The sequence below is a fragment of the Stenella coeruleoalba genome (assembly GCF_951394435.1).
Source record: "Stenella coeruleoalba genome assembly, chromosome: 1".
Classification (NCBI taxonomy): Eukaryota; Metazoa; Chordata; class Mammalia; order Artiodactyla; family Delphinidae; genus Stenella; species Stenella coeruleoalba.
The window spans coordinates 132,805,804-132,827,095 of NC_137169.1; the positions used below are offsets into that span (position 1 = coordinate 132,805,804).

General features: G+C 42.3%; 1 protein-coding gene and 1 long non-coding RNA gene across 4 annotated transcripts in view; one reads left to right on the plus strand and one right to left on the minus strand.

Annotated features, from left to right (window-relative positions):
- Window positions 1-21,292, plus strand: part of LOC307186600 — a 429,363-nt gene that overhangs the window by 222,141 nt on the left and 185,930 nt on the right. The window lies entirely within an intron of this gene.
- LOC307194231 (Golgi-associated RAB2 interactor protein 4-like) lies at window positions 17,747-19,737 on the minus strand. The gene is made up of 2 exons (XM_079937174.1): window positions 18,515-19,737; window positions 17,747-18,483 (listed from the first exon to the last, which is right to left on the minus strand). Exons 1-2 carry the CDS (start codon window positions 19,557-19,559, stop codon window positions 17,756-17,758), a joined length of 1,773 nt encoding a protein of 590 aa, XP_079793300.1. The 5' UTR covers window positions 19,560-19,737; the 3' UTR covers window positions 17,747-17,755.

Below are 21,292 nucleotides of genomic sequence, written 5' to 3' on the forward strand. Positions count from 1 at the left end.
TCTGAAAATGATAGGTCCTGACATCATGTAGAGTATGTGGAACAAAAACACTGGGGGCAAAGAATCAAAACAGTTTAGACAGATAACATCTTTGAGACAGTCTGATAATGCTTGTGTTCCAGAATTACAGAGGGAAGGAAGAATGAAATGGGGTCATCGGCATCTTCCTGCAGCTCTGTAAATCTGTCGACGATTGCCAAACTCAGAAAGCCATGTGAAAGGAGAGCAAGTCAGAGTAAGGAGGATCAGAGGATATCTCTGACAGTCGTTTCTGGTAAGGGCATTGGAACATCTGCTCGTCTGAATTCTGGGCAAATGTGTTAAGGAAGGTTTTGTGTGTGGTGATTTGATCTAAACACAGAGAGCAGAAGAAGTCCCTATTAAATATTTGATAAATTGTCCTTCCATCAGTGTGCTGACAAAACTGCAGAACGGATTTCCTCTACCAGCTGGGAAAGTGTAATGTATTAAACACAATGTATTAGTGTAGGGTTACCGCACAGAGAATCTTTGGAATATTTGCATACACCATATGTATTCTTTTTTTTTTTTTTACATCTTTATTGGGGTATAATTGCTCTACAACAGTGCGTCAGCCCCCGCCCCACAACAAAGTGAATCAGTCATACATAAACATATGTTCCCAAATGTCTTCCCTCTTGCGTCTCCCTCCCTCCCACCCTCCCTATCCCACCCCTCCAGGCTGTCACAAAGCACCGAGCCAATATCCCTGTGCCATGCGACTCCTTCCCACTAGCTATCTACCTTACTACGTTTGTTAGTGAGTATATGTCCATGACTCTCTCTCGCCCTGTCACAGCTCACCCTACACCCTCCCCATAACCTCAAGTCCGTTCTCTAGGAGGTCTGTGTCTTTATTCCTGCCTTACCCCAAGGTTCTTCATGACATTTTTTTTTCTTAAATTCCATATATATGTGTTAGCATACGGTATTTGTCTTTTTCTTTCTGACTTACTTCACTTTGTATGACAGACTCTAGGTTCATCCGCCTCATTACAAATAGCTCAATTTCGTTTCTTTTTATGGCTGAGTAATATTCCATTGTACATATGTGCCACATCTTCTTTATCCATTCATCCGATGATGGGCACTTAGGTTGTTTCCATCTCCGGGCTATTGTAAATAGAGCTGCAATGAACATTTTGGTACATGACTCTTTTTGAATTATGGTTTTCTCAGGGTATATGCCCAGTAGTGGGATTGCTGGGTCATATGGTAGTTCTATTTGTAGTTTTTTAAGGAACCTCCATACTGTTCTCCATAGTGGCTGAACCAATTCACATTCCCACCAGCAGTGCAAGAGTGTTCCCTTTTCTCCACACCCTCTCCAGCATTTATTGTTTCTAGATTTTTTGATGATGGCCATTCTGACTGGTGTGAGATGATATCTCATTGTAGTTTTGATTTGCATTTCTCTAATGATTAATGATGTTGAGCATTCTTTCATGTGTTTGTTGGCAGTCTGTATATCTTCTTTGGAGAAATGTCTATTTAGGTCTTCTGCCCATTTTTGGATTGGGTTGTTTGTTTTTTTGTTATTGAGCTGCATGAGCTGCTTGTAAATTTTGGAGATTAATCCTTTGTCGGTTGCTTCATTTGCAAATATTTTCTCCCATTCTGAGGGTTGTCTTTTGGTCTTGTTTATGGTTTCCTTTGTTGTGCAAAAGCTTTGAAGTTTCATTAGGTCCCATTTGTTTATTTTTGTTTTTATTTCCATTACTCTAGGAGGTGGGTCAAAAAGGATCTTGCTGTGATTTATGTCATAGAGTGTTCTGCCTATGTTTTTCTCTAAGAGTTTGATAGTTTCTGGCCTTACATTTAGGTCTTTAATCCATTTTGAGTTTATTTTTGTGTATGGTGTTAGGGAGTGATCTAATCTCATACTTTTACATGTACCTGTCCAGTTTTCCCAGCACCACTTATTGAAGAGGCTGTCCTTTCTCCACTGTATATTCCTGCCACCTTTATCAAAGATAAGGTGTCCATATGTGTGTGGGTTTATCTCTGGGCTTTCTATCCTGTTCCATTGATCTATCTTTCTGTTTTTGTGCCAGTACCATACTGTCTTGATAACTGTAGCTTTGTAGTATAGTCTGAAGTCAGGGAGCCTGATTCCTCCATTTCTTTTTTTCGTTCTCAAGATTGCTTTGGCTATTCGGGGTCTTTTGTGTTTCCATACACATTGCAAAATTTTTTGTTCTAGTTCTGTGAAAAATGCCAGTGGTAGTTTGATAGGGATTGCCTTGAGTCTGTAGATTGCTTTGGGTAGTAGAGTCATTTTCACAATGTTGATTCTTGCAATCCAAGAACATGGTATATCTCTCCATCTATTTGTAGCATCTTTAATTTCTTTCATCAGTGTCTTATAATTTTCTGCATACAGGTCTTTTGTCTCCTTAGGTAGGTTTATTCCTAGATATTTTATTCTTTTTGTTGCAGTGGTAAATGGGAGTGTTTTCTTGATTTCACTTTCAGATTTTTCATCATTAGTGTATAGGAATGCCAGAGATTTCTGTGCGTTAATTTTGTATCCTGCTACTTTACCAAAATCACTGATTAGCTCTAGTAGTTTTCTGGTAGCATCTTTAGGATTCTCTATGTATAGTATCATGTCATCTGCAAACAGTGACAGCTTTACTTCTTCTTTTCCGATTTGGATTCCTTTTATTTCCTTTTCTTCTCTGATTGCTGTGGCTAAAACTTCCCAAGCTATGTTGAATAAGAGTGGTGAGAGTGGGCAACCTTGTCTTGTTCCTGATCTTAGTGGAAATGCTTTCCGTTTTTCACCATTGAGAATGATGTTTGCTGTGGGCTTGTCATATATGGCCTTTATTATGTTGAGGAAAGTTCCCTCTATGCCTACTTTCTGCAGGGTTTTTATCATAAATGGGTGTTGAATTTTGTCAAAAGCTTTCTCTGCATCTATTGAGATGATCATATGGTTTTTCTCCTTCAATTTGTTAATATGGTTTATCACATTGATAGATTTGCGTATATTGAAGAATCCTTGCATTCCTGGAATAAACCCCACTTGATCATGGTTTATGGTCCTTTTAATGTGCTGTTGGATTATGTTTGCTAGTATTTTGTTGAGGATTTTTGCATCTATGTTCATCAGTGATATTGGCCTGTAGTTTTCTTTCTTTGTGACATCCTTGTCTGGTTTTGGTATCAAGGTGAAGGTGGCCTCGTAGAATGAGTTTAGGAGTGTTCCTCCCTCTGCTATATTTTGGAAGAGTTTGAGAAGGATAGGTGTTAGCTCTTCTCTAAATGTTTGATAGAATTCGCCTGTGAAGCCATCTGGTCCTGGGCTTTTCTTTGTTGGAAGATTTTTAATCAGTTTCAATTTCAGTGCTTGTGATTGGTCTGTTCATATTTTCTATTTCTTACTGATTTAGTCTTGGCAGGTTGTGCATTTCTAAGAATTTGTCCATTTCTTCCAGATTGTCCATTTTATTGGCATAGAGTTGCTTGTAGTAATCTCTCATGATCTCTTTTATTTCTGCAGTGTCAGTTGTTACCTCTCCTTTTTCATTTCTAATTCTATTGATTTGAGTCTTCTCCCTTTTTTTCTTGATGAGTCTGGCTAGTGGTTTATCTATTTTGTTTATCTTCTCAAAGAACCAGCTTTTAGTTTTATTGATCTTTGCTGTTGTTTCCTTCATTTCTTTTTCATTTATTTCTGATCTGATTTTTATGATTTCTTTCCTTCTGCTAGCTTTGGGGTTTTGTTGTTCTTCTTTCTCTAATTGCTTGAGGTGCAAGGTTAGGTTGTTTATTCGAGATGTTTCCTGCTTCTTAAGGTGGGCTTGTATTGCTATAAACTTCCCTCTTAGAACTGCTTTTGCTGCATCCCATAGGTTTTGGGTCGTTGTGTCTCCATTGTCATTTGTTTCTAGGTATTTTTTGATTTCCTCTTTGATTTCTTCAGTGATCACTTCATTATTAAGTAGTGTATTATTCATATGTATTCTTTGTCTATTCTAGTGGTTAGCTGGATGACTCATTTTCAGGCTAATATTCAAGCTAGGCTCTATCTAGTGCTGGAGAGAAGTGGATTTGAATCTCAGCAGTCACTTGCTAGCTGAGGAATCTTGGGCAAGTCACTTAGCTTCTCTAAGCTGTCAGAAAAAGACAACAATGGGTTGGGCATGGAGTACGAGAGGAAAACAGGCATCAAGGATGGTGCCATATTTTGGGATGGAGCAGTTGGAAGCATAGAGTTGCCATCAGTAGGGATGAGGGTTTGCGGGGAGGGAAAAAGGGTTTGGAAGTGATGCTCGTTGTTAGTCGTACTAGATTTGAGACACCTTGTAGATATACAGGTGAAGATGTTGAGTAGGAAGTTGGATATAAAAGTCTGGAAAGAGGCTTGGGAGGGAGATAAATATCTGGGAGTTGACAGCATGTGGCTAGTGTTCAAAAATGTCACTAAGGGAGTGAGTAAAGATAAGGAGATGTTCTCGAGGCTAAGAGGTCGGAGAGAAGAGGAGGAATGCATGAAGGAACTTGAGAAAGTCTGGCTGTGAAGGAGGAGGAAGCCAAGAGAGTTTGTGTCCTGGAAGCCAAAGGAAATTAAATATTCCAAGGAGGAGAGAGTCATCACTTGTGTTAAGTAACGTGAGGACTGAGAGATGCCAGGTGGATTAAACTACTGGGTTATTGGCGATGTTGAGTAGAATTGTTTTTAGAGGAGTGGTGGGGATGAAGTTAGTAACGGATTTAAGACAGAAAGAGAGATAAGAGGTGGGAAAATGAGATGACGGATATAGACAGAGTTTTCAGGAGTTTGCTGCAAAGAGGAGCAAAGAATTAGGACCGTACGTGGCAGAAAGAGTGGGGATCAAAATCCTTGCTTGTAGGCAGTGAAAAATAACAGTGTTGGTGTGTGATGTGAAAGACCCAGAGATCCAGTATGAAAGGAAGGGTTGCTGATCACGGAGAGAGGAGAAATGCTGGGCCCAGTCCCCAGGCAGCTGCAGGAGAGGGGATCTCGGTTACCTCTGCCGGGAGTGCAGACATTTCTAGATGGTAACTGGTGAGAAGGAAGGACGTGTGGGCACAGACACAGGTGGGTTGTTCTGAAGCAGCAAGCAAGGTTGCTGGCCGAGAGCGAGTCTAGGAAGGAGTGTTAGAAGTGTGGGGAGAGGGGGCAGTTCTGAAATAGTATCCAGGAGAGAAGGAGGTGCAGTGTCGTGGGTGATCAGCTCCAGAGGCCCATCCAGGAGTGGTTAGAACACACAGGAGGTTAGTTCTTTTCTTTTGTATAAACATTTCAGCCTTCTGGATCATCTAAAGGGTTTCAAAACAGTTACATTCTCACAAGACTGAACTTCTATCAACCTTAACTGTCACTGCAGGGTTTGTCTGTGCTATAACTGGAAGTATTTGTTGAACTCACACATTGCATCAGCACCATGCTGAAGGGCTGAAGAAAGAATTTAAAATTTATGTAAACCATATCTATTTGGTTATGAATAGAACTTCAAAAACCAACTTCTTGAATCTCTTCTCCCCGACCTCCCCACCTCCGCACCGCCACGCCCGTCTGGTTCCTTTCTGCGTCTCCTCCATTGCAGTAAACGTCACCACCATCCATTCACTTGCTTTTAGCCCAAAGTCTTGTCAACACACATCCAAAATAGTTCTCAAGAACTGTTGACTCCCTTTCTTCTCCGCTTGTGTCACTGTAACTCACGCCATCCTCCCTCCTTACTTAGATGATTAGAACAAGCTGCTCACTCATCTCCCTGCTTCTGCCTGTGGCTGCTGCTTGTGCCTCTGCTGAGTCCACAAGTAAGCCAGCCTGGTCAGCGTCACCCTGTTGAAACCCTCCAGGGGTCTCCCATTGTGCTTAGAAGAAAACCTGTACTCGCCCGCATGGCTGTGTCTGAGCTTGCCTTTCTGCCTAACTTCAGCCTCTTCCACTCATACCCTTGCCCACTGGATTTCAGTCATCTGGGCCACCTTTTCTTTCTTTACAGTGCTCTGCGAAAGTTAAGGGCTTTCCTGTCTCAAGGCCTTTGTCATTTGTTATTTCCTCTGCCCGAATCCTAATCTCTTAACTCTATGTAGCTGGTTTCTGCTAATTGCCTTCTAAAGACTTTTTTACGCTCTGATGCCATCTCCTCAGAGAGGCCTTTCCTGGCCATTCTACTCAAAGTACCCTCTTCTTGTGTCAGAGATACTCGCTATCATATTATCCAGTTTTCCTTCACAGCGTGTAACGGACTCTGAGTCTATCTTGTTTAAAGTTTTATTCTCTGTCCCTTCCTGCTCCTACTAGAAATAAGCTCCTTGAGCACAGGAATTTTGTCTGTCTCATTCCCTGTTTGTGCAGCTTCTGACAGAGTGCCAGGTGTATGGGGGTCGCCCAGGAAACGATAGGAAGTACTGATAAAAAAATGGAAGACAGGGGCTCCCCTGGTGGCGCAGTGGTTGAGAGTCCGCCTGCCGATGCAGGGGACGCGGGTTCGTGCCCCGGTCTGGGAAGATCCCACATGCCGCAGAGCGGCTGGGCCCGTGAGCCATGGCCGCTGAGCCTGCGCGTCCGGAGCCTGTGCTCCGCAACGGGAGAGGCCACAACAGTGAGAGGCCCGCGTACCGTAAAAAAAAAAAAAAAAAAAAAAAAAAAGGAAGCCAGAACGTGAATATTTTCCTCCCTTTTAAATTTAATACTTACCTGTCAAGAAGCTATCTTGCTGAGTTGTGTGTAAGTAAGTGGTGGATGAGTTAGTTGTACTGCATATCATGGAGTTAAGAGCGTGTGCTCTGGAGCCATACTTGCTGCATGAAAATGAATATGCAACTTTGGGCAAGTTACTTAACCTCTCTGAGTCTAATTTTCCTCTCTGTAGAGCAGGGCTAATAATAATAATATATATCTATAGCACTTTCCTGAGGATTTAATGAGTTAACTTGAGCATACTGTATGGCATAGTAGGGACTCAGTAAATATTATCTAATATTTATGTCATACATGACTCATACCATTTCCTATCCGTAGAATCAATAGCTGAGGAAATAAAAATAATTTAAATAGCTTTTAATGATACTTTGAATATGCCATATGTTAGGAAATAAGCTGTTTTAAATGATCTTAATAGTTCCTGTTGGATAAGACTGATTGATATATATATATATATATATATATATATATATATGTATATTTTTTTTTTTTTTTTTTTTTTTGCGGTACGCAGGCCTCTCACTGTTGTGGCCTCTCCCGTTGTGGAGCACAGGCTCAGCGGCCGTGGCTCACGGGCACAGCCGCTCCGCAGCATGTGGGATCCTCCCGGACTGGGGCATGAACCCGTGTCCTCTGCATCGGCAGGCGGACTCCCAACCACTGCGCCACCAGAGAAGGCCAAGACTGATATATTTATGCAAAAAGATCATTTGCTCTCTGGCTGCAACTTCAAGAGTTGTTCAGTGTATTTGCTGAAAATTGTGATGGTGTCTGGCAGTGTGCCACAAAACCAGTTCGTGAAATTAAACTGACGATTAGGAAAACCATGTTGAAAATATTGTTAAAGCATCCAGTGTGGAAGTTGTTCTATAAAGACACTTCTTGCTCCAAGGAGAGTGCTTAAGAGTAGCAGCTATCCTATAAACTGATATGGCTTAAAATGTTTGCACTCCATGAAGAAATAGCTGCATATTTCTCCTTAAATCTTGTTCTGTTATGTGTAAGTTTTTGTTTAAGCTTTGCTGCGGGAATGAGGACTTGTTTTCTTACGAAAAAAAGTCATTAATAGTGCTCATCAGAATGTGATGGGAAACCTCTATATTAAAGCCTAAAACAAAACAATCTTTAGCATTCAACACAAAATTGCTTTCACGGTGCTAGTTCCCAATCTCAAAATAAAGGGAAGAAGCTTTGTCACCAGGGTAGCCTTCTACTTAGATTTCATTCTCTTTCTCTTTTGGACAAAGAAATGAGAATACAAGGAGAAAGGCCCAGAGAATCATTTAGACACAAACCTTTGGGGAAAGGGGTTTTCCATTAAGAGTAAGCTTAGAAAGTCAATGCCTGCTTTCTGAAAAGGCAAAAATGGTTCCTGGTGCCCTGCCCAGTATTCAGAGTCTGGCATCAGCACTGCAACAGAGCAGCCTCAAATCCCAAGGGTACTACAGGGGTCAGGCCAGGCTCTGCTTGGCTGAATAGGTACTGGAGCGGGTTGGAGCAATATGCGTTACCAGGGCCAGGAGAAAAGAGGCAGGAAGGAAATGACAGCTCTGCAGAGATTTCCAAACAATTGGAAATAACCAAAATGCTCTTAACCTTTGTTTCTTAAATTCAGTGGTGGCTGGCGTTATTATTTTTTTGCAAAGAAAATTTTTATTGTACAGAAAATAGCTCTTCACGTGGTTACATAAATTCTGCAGCCATGAGATGAAGGCAGCATTATTATCACTAGTTTACATATGTGACAGCTGAGACCCAGGTTAATTTTGGGAAGATCTAGCTGCTCTATTTGAACATATTCTTACAGTGGGGTAATGAACATATGGTAAAAAATTCAAATCTTAAGTGTATGCCTTGTAACCTGTTATAGATGTAACTTAAATATTGTAACTACAACCAAGATCAAGAGACAGAAAATGCCCATCACCTTAGAATCAATAAAAACTGAGTTCATTTGTCACAGGGCATCTGCAAGGAAAAATTAATCGTTTATTTAATAATTGTCTTTAACAATTATTTTTGTGCACATCTTTCATTGTGTTATACACTAACAGAGTTTATGCAATAAACTTTGCAAGCCAGGTTAATAGCACAGATGGAGAAAGTGATCAAGCTTGAAACTCTCTTTTGTTCTCTTCCCCTTAGCCCTTAAGTGGTTTATGGCAGGGGTCCCCAAAGGTCTGCTGCCTGTTAGGAACCTGGCTGCTTCACAGCAGGAGGTGAGCGTCAGGCAAGCCAGTGAAGCTTCATCTGCCACTTCCCATCGCTGGCATTACCGCCTGAGCAATCTGTGAACAATTTCTCCACCTCCAGGGAAAAAATTGTCTTACACGAAACCGGTCCCTGGTGCCGCAGAGGTTGGGGACTCCTGGTTATGGCATATTTGGAAGAAGTTGAAGTAGAATGTGGTGCTGGATGGGCAGGGGATGGAAAGTTATTGAAGATATTCATTGAGCTGCTTTTTTTAGATAAAGTTTTTTTTTTTTAATTAGTTAAAGATTTTGAGAGAACCAATTTGATGCATATGAGTGCATTTCAAGTTGTACCTTTGTATGTTATGACCAGAAATCTGAGCATATTGAAATTTTGAGAACAGAGAAAAATGAGTGGTCCTAATTTGTTCAAGGAAGTACAGGTATTTAAGCTAAAATTGAGTGTGTGGATAGACCAGATGCTAAAAGCTGATTTTTCCTCCATTGCTTGAATGTTCTGACTCAAATAAATGATAGGTTTTGGAGAATTTCAGAGCTTTCCAGTGGAAACAAAATCGCAGTTTTAGAGATGAGTCACGGGGTTTGAGTATCAATTATGCTCAAGTTTTTGCAGATATATTTCTTGAGCTAACCTTAGAAGTTGGGGCTTCCCTGTTGGCGCAGTTGTTGAGTCTGCCTGCCAATGCAGGGGACGCGGGTTCGTGCCCCGGTCCGGGAGGATCCCACATGCCGCGGAGCGGCTGGGCCCGTGAGCCATGGCCGCTGAGCCTGCGCGTCCGGAGCCTGTGCTCCGCAACGGGAGAGGCCACAACAGTGAGAGGCCCGCGTACCGGGGAAAAAAAAAAAAAAAAAAAAAAACCTTAGAAGTTGTTTGAGTTACCAAGTACCCATCCTTCAAGAGATGGGACAAAGTAAATCTTTGAATTCCTGGAATTTTAAACTTTTGAACCGAGTGTAGACCTAAGTCCAATGGCTTACATAATCTCTTTCATGGAATTTCTAAAATCAAGTGAAAGCTAATAATGACTGATGGAAACCTTGAGTTATAGACAAGATATTCTCTAATAGAACTCAGTTTTTTCTACCTTCCCAATCTGCTCCCAGGTCTCAAAATATTTTAGTCTGTTTGTATTTTCATTGAACTTGATCAGTATAAACAGTATTGGTCTTATAACTGAGTACTTTTGTATGCATACATTTAATTAAACTTTTGGAACCACTTTTGCATTATTTCCAGAAATTGGAAATGTACAAAAGGCTCCCCTGTCAAAAGATTTTTGAATGTATAGCTTGCTGTAGCAAACATTCATTTGACTGCAGGGAAGAACAGAGTTGTTTTTTGTTTTTGTTTTTGGATAAATTTGCTTTATAAATTCAGTGCAGTTTGTCAGCAAGCATTATACACTTCTTTGTCTTTTAGCAACCAGTGTATGTTTTTCTAATTAAGAAATGCCCCTGATAAGCTTCTAGGAGGGATCTGCATTTGAGGAACCTTCAGGCAAGTATACCTGTGTTTGTGATTGAAACATGAGTATAATGCTCTGGGTTGGGGGAAAACATCCTGTAAGCTGTAACTTGAAGATGAATTTTGCGTAGCATAAAGGCAGTGTGAAATTGGAGCAAAGCTAGATCAGGAACCTGAGGAAAGAATCACTCACTTCAGCAGCTGTGGCCAGTGACCAGGGAAAGATAATTCTCTGAAAGAACAGTAAATAATGCATAGCTCAATTTCAAGGTAACAGTGAGCATGAGTGAGTTTAGAGGTGAATTGTTCATTCTACTCAAGCACAATGGAATAGCGCCTTCTGAAATGGAGTTTGTTTCTTAATTAATTAATTAGTTTTCTGTACTTGAAGACCCTCACCAATGAATATTATATTTACTACAGTAAAATAAAACTTCTCTGACATATTTTGAGGATTTTTTTTCTGTTTAGACTTAAAAAATTTTTAAAGGTAATTATATACGAATCCTAGGATGAGTAAGTTGGTCACTATTGAGTCTTCTTAAACTTTACTCCATTTCCTTGAGCAGTTTATTTAAATGTTATAATCCTGCATTTCATTAAATGTTATAATCCTATGCTCATTCACTCGTTCATTCATTCATGTTTACCGCATACTTAACTCTTTGCCACAACCTGTGACACGTGCTAGAATTGCAATGATAAACCAGGTTAAATGTTATCCTTGCAGTTAGCGAATTGGAGGTTTGGTGTGCTTGTGTTTAACCTGTGCTCTGAGAAATCCTGAAGGTTTCAGGGGATGCCTCAGGGCCACCAGTAGAGGCGAGGGGGATGGGAGGAGAGGGGCCAGAAGTTCCTGACTCATCTTTTTTCCACACTTGCTCTTTCTCTGTTTTACCCTTTGATCTTAAAAGATTTCAGTTGCATAAAAGATCTGGATGCTAAACCAGTTTAAAATTCCCAATCCAGTTAGCCTAACTGCTCTCAACAAGTCCTCCTTTTCCAGTCTCTTCAAGTTTTCACTTATTTGCTCAATGAACGTTAGATATCAGGGATTATGCTGAATGTCACAATGGATTATAAAATATAGTTGTTGCACTCAAGAAGTTTTCGATCTAGTAATATTTTATTTTACTCAGCTCTTTTAAGATTAGAGCTGTTGAGGTGACCTCCACCAGGTTACAGCTATTCTGCAAAGCCTCTTCCAAAATTCCTCTTGCAGTTCAAGGACACACTTGTGGGCTGGTGGAGGGGCAGTCAGGAGCAGTAGTTGCTGTGGCCTCAGGAGAGGACGGACCGCTTACCCTGCCCATGGGTGGGGCTTAACCTTTGTTCATAGTACTGCATGTTCACACACAAGCCATGCCGGGAATTTCCTGAGATTTTGGCCATCCAGATGAAGAAGAACTTAAATAACTTTCCAGGGATGAGCAGTGCCTTTTCTATTAATCACAACTGCTCTCCTTTCCCACGATTGACAGCAGCAGGTCATCATGTCACTAGGTAGCCAGGCAGAGAACTGCAGCCCCGAATTAGCTCACGTAGTGCTTTATTTGCTGCTCTTGGCTGCTTAGTAAATGGCTGTGGAACTGAACTGAATAGGAACAGAGGTCCTTCCCATACAGACCATTAAGCTATGTATACAGAGGTGCCTGGATTCGAGGAATTGGTGATGACCCTTTACCTAGTGCTCAGTTGGCGGGTAGGGTTATGGTTCCTTTATCCTCAGGCAGTGCTGACCTGACCGGTAGGATGACTGGGTTGTCTGAATGATTTGATTCAAGGGGATTCTGTTAGAAAGCATCTCTCCCCTAGTACCCTCCTGGCTTTTAGAGTCAGCACTTAAATTCTTTCACTAATGGTTAAAGCAGTTCATCTGAAAACATATCTATTAAAATACGGATCCCTCAGTCCCCATGCCCTCCCAAGGTGTATTGATAACTTATGTTATCATCACTCATTTGAATCTTGTGAGTATTATTTAATTCATCAGATTGACTTCAGTTAATTTACAGAGAATTTGATAACTAGGACTGATTGAAAGAAAGGCAGAAATGTGCTTCCTGAACACAAGGCTCTCTACATTAAAGATCTAAGATACCGTAAAATGTAGCCTTGTTCTTTCAGGAGGCTGATGCGTGGAATTGGAGGTATTAAAAAACACCCCAACCCCAAACTGTTTCCTCCACGGTTTTGTCTCTTGCCATTTCTAACTTTCAGTGTTATAATTCCCAGCTGCAAGACTGGGCACTGGAGCTGAAAGCTGTTTTCATTGGTAAAAGAGGATAAGTGCTTTCCTATATCTATATTTAGATATACCTTATATAAATTTTTAGATTTGGTCCTGAGCCATATCTATACTGACGGAAAAGAAAATAATGAATCCAGGTCAGAGAGGATCCATGATTCTGTACATCTACTACTGAACTTTTATTTTAGAATAATAGAGGAATTTCTACCAAGACCCAAAATTACTCATTTATCTCATTATGATGTCTGAAGAAGGACATATATGCCATACTTTAATATTTATTGTTAATCACAATTAAAAAGAATATATTTTAAAATCTGAAATGCTATACATGGAAGCTTGTATTAGGTTTTGGATTTGAAATTTTTAAGAGTTCTGGAATTTTAAAACTAAAAACTTCCATTAGTTTATTTTTTAAAATATTTCAAAAGATATAAACTATACATTGGAATCTTTGGTATACCCTAAAATCACTTTGAGTTAAGTATTATGAAATTTAATTTGGTCTGCTTATCTAATTAATGAGATCTGATGATAGCTGGCTTGTGTTCAGAGTGATGTAAGGCTGAAGACATTTTTTTCAAGACTAGGCACACAGTTGACTCACTAAGTAATTTCTTTTTACCATTGTGTTATTCTCCTCTACTTAGAGACCTCAGTAGGCCAGGCATGTTTAGTTTCTTAGTTTCTTAGGTAAAAGTAGGGTAACTATCATATTTTCCATTGAAAGTCAAAGAGCCCTGTACATTTATCTGAAATGGAATGAGACACAGCAGAGACATGACTGTGATTTATGGTTTAGAAAATCTAAAAACGCTTCTAAACAGGTCAGTTATTCTAATTACCATTGTGGACTTTATTTTTGGAAGTTTGTTGTCAAAGGGTAAATTTCATAAATTTACGTGAATACTTTTGATAAATATGCAAAGTCAGCAACCTCTAATTACTCCCTGTTACGATAAAGTACAGATTATTTTGCCTTTTATTCAAAGTTCCTCATAATGTGGCCTCTGCTTTCTTTTCCGGTATTACATCCTAGTAAACTTCAGTGCACGCCTTCACTCTAGTTGCACTGGTCCAGCACACATAACACGTTTGTCCTTCCTCTGTTGCTCCGTGCCCCCAGACTGTGACAGTATCCCGTCATCTCTGCCTACTCATATCCTAAGCATCTTTCAAGTTCCTGCTGAAGTCTTCCCTCATGTCTGAAGTTCTCTTTGAACTGCTCTGTTCCAGTGTACCTCTACTCCATTTCCAAGTGCTTATGACCTTGTCTACATTAGTGCCCACTAAGTGCCAAGCATTGTGCTAAGAGCTTTTTCTTATTTAATCCTCGAACTCCATGGGAAAGGTGCTCTTCTTATCCTCATTTTGCAGGTGAGGAAGCATCTCAGAGAATTTAAATGAAAGCCACCAGCTAAAATTGGTGAAGCCCGGATTCAAATACATATTCTTACCTACTAAATAATGTTATGTTACACTAATAATTAACCTTTCATCCATTTTAATCTCTCCCCCACCCCAGACTGTAAATTATTTTGGAATTTTTCAGTGTTGCAGTAATATTTTCAACCTCTCTGACGCTGCCCTTCTCCTGCACGTGGTTCCTAGCATAATGATCTACATTTGGTTGAATCTCAATAAATACTTTTTCATTAATGAAAGAAAAACATATATTAATGTACTTTTACCATAGATTTATATCTTGTTTCCTTACCTCTGTAATAAAAAATGATTTATTAAGATACCTCAGTGATATGAGATATTCAGTGTATAAGTGCCTTAGAAATGTTACTGAATTTTTAACCCCAGGAACATTGAGGTATTCTCAACTCCGGGGCACTTTATTGATATAGTCATATGATAGACTTTGAATGTATACAACAAACCTTGGGCAAAATTTTGTTTACATTGTCATATGCCAACCAGTGTTTGTTGAAAAAAAAAAAAAAGAAACTATTTCCATGGAGAAGAACTAGGAATCAGCACAAGGGGAAGAAATGTCCATGGAGTCCTCACTACCTTGAATATTTTTCTCAGTCTCTGTGGTTATGATTTCATGACTTTAGTGTTGAGACAGGGGAGGGGTGAGTGAGTGGGCAAAGCTGAAGGTGAAGAGAAAGAAGAAATGGACATTAAAGATGTCTATATACTATAAGTTTACTGTGTTTTTTCATTAAAAGGTCTCAGTTTTTCTCTAGTAGAAAAAGAAAATTGAATAAATGAATGAATGAGAACTAAATCTACAGCAGGGCCTTGCTGCCAAAGATATTAAAAATGGGATAATGTCTGTGCATGTAACTGTTTTTAGTGTCCATTGCTAAATAAAACCTTGATACCATGCTTATATCATCCCTTTAAAACCTCCTAGGAACAAAATGTAGGAACAAAATGTATTCATCTGAAAGTTAAGATGGTTATAGCTATGATATCACTGAAATACTCTATAACAGCATGTCAGCATATCATCACATGTGATTAATCTTATTTCCCCAGAGGACAGTGTGGCTTCTTGAGTTCCAGGGTAACTATCAACAAAAAGGTGTGTGTAAACAATAGCACGTAGCATTACCTTGGCAGATAGAATAATCTTCCCTTATGGGTCTGATTTCTAAACAATTTTACTTTGAGGCTCTGTTATAAATTGGGTGGGTGGGGAGAACTTTTTGCCAAGATACATTTCCAAATTGAATGAATGTGTTAGGCTATTTAGAAGGTCTAGGGGAGGGGTGGGGAGAATCAGTTTCTAAAAGCTATCATGAAAATAAATAGATATGAAAGCTACCATTGCAAGGCTTATCATGCACACACAAACATGCTTAGTGTCTTAATTTCAGCTCCAGAGTTAAAACATTAAAGTCTCTTAAAAGATTCTCATATAACAATTTGTGTTGAAAATGCTTTCTGGCTAGTAATACATTATTTGTGGATGCAACATTAATTCATACATGGACTACTAACTCTACTCAAATGCCAGAGATTTCTGTTGGATTACTTCTAGATCGTACACATTGTTGTCAGTAACTTTAGAGGTAAAAGCTAGCTTGTCATCTGGCTAGATACGAGTTAAATTGATAAACCCATGGTAGTGAAGGAAATCATATACTCGAAGAAACAAGGTGTAGGTCTCATTTATATTCACTAGGAATGGTTAAGCTCAGAACCTCATCTCTGGTTCCTATTCTTAATCCTCTCTGTTTGCACCACCAGATAGAAAATCTTCATTGTTAGTCCTTCTGCTGGGATCACTAGAAACTTCTTCATTGAGGACACTAGAGTGAAACCTTACTTGATTATGGGAATGCCACCTGCCTTCCCTTGGAAAGACATTAGAATAAAGCAAAAATTCATAATTCATAAATAAAATGAAATTGGATATGTATTCTTATTCAAATGTTTTCCGCTCTTAAATAATATTTAAAACTAATGTTTTCTTAGATATCTATTCAAACTGCTTTTTAAAAAGGAGGGTCCAAATAAGTTCAATGAATTCTATTTTTATTTTCACTGAAAAGGCCCACTGTAAATAGAAATTGTATGTGATTGTGATTAGCTATTTCTTAATTCATGTAGAAGAAAAACATTTCAATTACCAATACATATATACTCGATTTTTTGAACTTGAGTCATATACATAAGAATTAAACTCATAATTATCTGCCATTATTCTTGTTTTTTTTTTTTTTTTTTTGTGGTACGCGGGCCTCTCACTGCTGTGGCCTCTCCTGTTACGGAGCACAGGCTCCGGACGCACAGGCTCAGCGGCCACAGCTCACGGGCCCAGCCGCTCCACGGCATGTGGGATCCTCCCGGACCGGGTCACGAACCCATGTCCCCTGCATCGGCAGGCGGACTCTCAACCACTGCGCCACCAGGGAAGCCCAATTATATATTTTTAAGTATATTTTTATCATGAAAAAGGGAGAAAAGTCACTATATCCCATCTGAATGGCTAAAAGGAAAGAGCTAAACAGTATCAAATGTTGGCAAGGATGTGGAACAACCAGGACTGTAATATGTTCCTGGTGGGAATTATTATTTCCACAGTCATTTTGGAAGGAAAATAGCTTGGCAGTATAATCAGAAGCTGAACGTATGCATATTCAATTCCATTCCTAGGTATATGCTGAACAGAAGTTTATGTATATTTTTACCAACAGATCTGTATATAAATGTTCATAATAGCACTATTTTTAATAGCCCCAAACTGATAATAACTTAAATCAATAACAAAATAAGTTGTAGTATCATCACACAGTGGAATACTGTATAGCAGTGAAAATAAATGGACGATCGCCAGGAAAGTCATGCAGAAACCTCATAAATATAATGTTAAGGGAAAGAAACCAGAGTCAAAGAGTACATACTACGTGATTCCAGTATGTAAAGTTGAAAAAGCAAACAACATTCATCTATGGTGTTGGAAGCTAGGGTGGTGGTTACCCTTGAGTGACTGCAAGGGGGCACTTCCAGAGTTGCAGTGATGTTCTGATTCTTCGCCAGGTGCTAGTTTCGTGGGGTTGCTTATCTTGTGAAATGTCATCGAGTGGTATGCTTACGATGGCACACTAGCTAATACTTGCTGTTCTGATTGCGAGCTAATACCTGGGCAGGGAACGGCTAAGTCTAGGTGAGAGTGCTTGCGGTTCTGATTGCTAGCTAATACTTATTTCTGTCCACTGAATAGCCCGAGGGGACATGAGTCCTGTTCTTGCTTTGTTTACAGACCTTCAGGGGCAATAAGCATTTATAAAAAGAATAGGGGGATAGTGAAGGAGAGCTTCCCAGACCACAGTCTGACTTTGAGCCATGGCCCTGGGGGGCAAAGCCAGAAAGGAGTGGAGGCCAGATGCAGCACTGCTGTTGGCGCGGAGCATGTGTGTGAGGTGGGGCTGCCCTTGACTGGACACTGGGTCTCAGACTGTGGCACAGCTGACATCACAGAATCCACTGTGAGGCTACGGCTGGGCTTCGGGACCTAGAAATTCAGACAAAACACTGCATGCATTCTCAGATTGTTTGGTTTTTTATTTAAATTGCAGTAAGGAAGCTGAAATGGGCTCTCCAGGGGTATTTCCCTGAGCCCTGGTCCCCTTTGCAGCTCCCAGCTCTAGGTCCTATTGATGGGCTTCAGCTGTCACTGGCTCCATGGTCTCAGATGTCACACCTCCAGTGATCTCCAGCCCCTGGCCACTCTCTGCTGTCTCTACGATGGCTTCCATTCGGGTCCCTTCCACTGGCTTCGCCAGGATGCTCACATATTTATCACCTGAGGAGGCCACTGTCTTTGTAGTAAGACTGGCTCTGACGTTCCTGAAGAAGGAGCTGATCCTGCTGAGTCTCTCGGTGGTGGGACCTGAACTCGCTGTAGATAAGCTCCTGCCCGATTTGTGCGAGGTCCTGGACTCGATGGTGATGGGAGCACGGCTGATGCCTTTGTGAGCAGTGCCCTGCTCGCTGCCCCCCGGGCTGCCGTGGCCTTTGTCCTTTTGGTCATCTCTAGTGGCTCTGCGGCCGCCTGAGCACGGGCCAGCTGCTTTCTGGATGGTCTTGTTCCCCGCTGCCTTGTGGTGGCTTTCCACTGAACTGCAGAGCGAGGGGCTCGTAAGAGCTCTGTCCTCTCCCCAGTGCTCCCTTCTCTCCCTTCTTCCCTTGCGGGCCTGGGACACCCTCTGTGAGCTGCCATCCTGTTCACTCACTTTGCCTTCCTGTGGCAAGGTGGAGATGAGGGTCCCCTCGCCCTCCTCGTCGGCTCTTCCTTCAGCAGTCTTGCTGGTGGGTTCTGCTCCGACCACAGTCACGCCGGCCTCTGGGGAGAGGCTGGTGGACGTGCTGGAAGCATACCCTGAATAGTTCGCGGCACCTGCCAAGCATACCCTGAATTGTTCGCAGCACCGTTTTCCTGCTCCTCCGGGATGTTCTGGCAGTGCCCCCAGTGGCTATGTTGGTTTTGCTTCCTCCTGGACCGTTGCCGGCTGTGGCTGCTGTGGCCGTGCTCTGCTCTTCAGGGGCAGGAGACTTGATCACTGCCACGCTCGAAGCACCCGCTGCGGTGCCTCCTGCCACCCCTGCTGTCTCCACCTTTGTCGTTGCCCGCGATGCTGACGCTTTGCCAAGCACTGTAGGTTTTGCTTTTGCAGTGGCCACATCGGGCATGGTATCGGGCTTGTGGGAGTCCAGTTGGATCCCCTCCCCACCAGCAAAAGCTGCAGACGTGGCCCCGGCCAGCTCAGAGCACGTGTGGAGGCTGCAGATGCTCACCTGGTCCTGATCCCACTTGCCTTGGAAATCCTCCACTGCCGGGCTCCTGCCGTCCTCCTCCTCCTCGAACACAGGCAGGCAGGTCATGTCCCAGGCTGGAACGGCGTAGGTGCGGCTGAGACCCTCCACTGGTGGTCGCAGGAGGTAAATCAGCTCTTCCCAAGAGGTGAAGAGGGCTTCCTGCGCGTCCAGAGGGGCACACAGCTGCAGGTACCAGGAGCGACCAGTGGCAAACTTCACGCGCAGCTGTTGTTTCTCACGATTGTGAGTGGAGATGCTCACTAACTTCAGGGGAAGGAGCCTGGTGAGCTCTAAGGTCTTTGCAGCCTCGTGGCTCTTGCCCTTGGCGACCTGGCTGTGCTCAGCATGCTCTTCACAGCCGGTGGCCCATCGGGCCAGCAGCATGGTGTCTGGGAGTGGGAGGACGGGGCTGCTGCATGCGATGCCCACGGTCACCATGCAGACACAGTTGTGCACGTCAGTCAGGTCTCCCCTCTTTGTGATCTGGATAAAGTCGCTCTCGAATATCTGTGCGTCCTTGAATATGTCGTATTCGCCGTTGCGCAGTTGCTGCTGCAGCTTCCCCGTGGTGGTGTTGAACAGGCCCACCCCGGTGCTGCTCTGCGCCGTATGATACGGGAGCAGAGAGTCCCCACTCATGGCTGTCTTTGATCACGACAGGCAGCGCGGTTAAGGTGGGCCCCTGGCTCTTCGCTCCCTCGGCCTCACTGGCAGAAGATCGAGCTGCAGTGCTCGTAGGTCACACACCAGCGGCCCTACGGCAGGTCTTCCGAGCCCGCCCCACAGGCCCCCACCTTTGCCTCAGGGTCTCTCAGAGGCAGGGGTGTGGGTAGGGGCACAGATGATCACAGCGGGGACGCTGTAGGGCGCCTGGACCCCAGGCTGAATCTCCTCAAGTGTGTAGAGAGGTATGGTAGGCTCCCCCTCTGCCTCCCCTCACTTCTGCTTCTGGCTTTTTATCTCCCCAAGAGGCTGTGGTGAACTTCAGTCCTAGTGAGAGAAGTAACCACTTTCTCAGCCTAACCCCCTGGCACAGCCTGTTTATCCTCTGATGCCCTTTGTGACCTATGACTGTCACACAGCCCTTTGCCTCATTGTGACCCATCACTGTCACAGAGCCCTTTGCCTCATCCCCCAGCTGCCCCCTCAGGGCAGGGCCCCCATCCTCTCCCAAAGGAGGGGGAGGACACGTCCTCCTGCGGAGGACAGGCCCATCCTGCCAGGGACTCAGGTGCGTACCGAAATAAAAATGTCTTCAACTGGGGAAGTTTTGGGTGGGTCCTTTTTCTTTTCCTCCCCCAAATTCAGCTACTGGATGAAATCTAGAGGAATGTAAGATGATGGGATAAATTTGAACCATTTAAGCTCATGGTTTAATTGTATCGAATAACGTAGAGTTGGCAGTTGCGATCCTTAGTCTGTCCTTTCATAAAATCTCAGTAAACGTTGATGACGGTGATTTTTAATAATCACATTAAAAATTGCTTCTCCTAGGCACCCTGCTGCATGCTTCACATATGGTGGTAAGAATACACTGAGTTTGGTACTGTTAACTACTGTTCCCAGTTTATAGGTGAAGAAATTGAGGTTGTATCTCCTGTTTAAATTCCCAGAGCTAATGGTAGCAGAGGCACTATTTGAATGTAGGTCTACCTGATTCTAAAGCCTTTGTTCTGAACCACTACAGTACTTAGCCTCACAAAGAAAGCTTGGCCCAGCCAAATGCTTTCAAACTGGACTGATTTAACTACCTTTAAGAAGACCTATTCGGTGCATTATTAGAAGCTGCGTAATTAATTTTATGTGTGTATATATGTTATGGAGAGAACCCAAGACAGCAGTTGGGCTGACCTGGGGGTTAAATTATCCAGGGGATCACTCAGATCCTCCCTTCCTTTATGCTTGTGCAAACAGTCTGTGTGTGGAAACCTAGTTATTCTTATCACATGTCCTCCCCCAGTGAAATGGGGGGTGAGTAGCCTGAGATGTAAGCTTTGATTCCAAGAGCCTGCCAGATGCCGTCCTGTAGTAACCTCCCTACCAGGCAGAAGTGGTTTGGAAGCCTTGACACCTGTGGGGAGCATGTACCATTAGACATCCCGCCTCATTGCCACTCCCACAGAGCTAGTCACAGAACAAGTGATTTCTAAATTGTGACTTGAAAGTTTTGAGAAAGGCCCTTGCTGCCAACTCTCTTATCTCCAGTTTGATGTTATGCTTGAAATCCCACCATAGACATTCATTCCTTGAGGATAAAGGCTATCTTTCTGTTAAAATACACACACCTGTCCCTCAACAGATGACTGGATAAGCAAAATGTGGTCTCTCCATACAGTGGAATATTGTTCGGCCATAAAAAGGAATGAAGTACT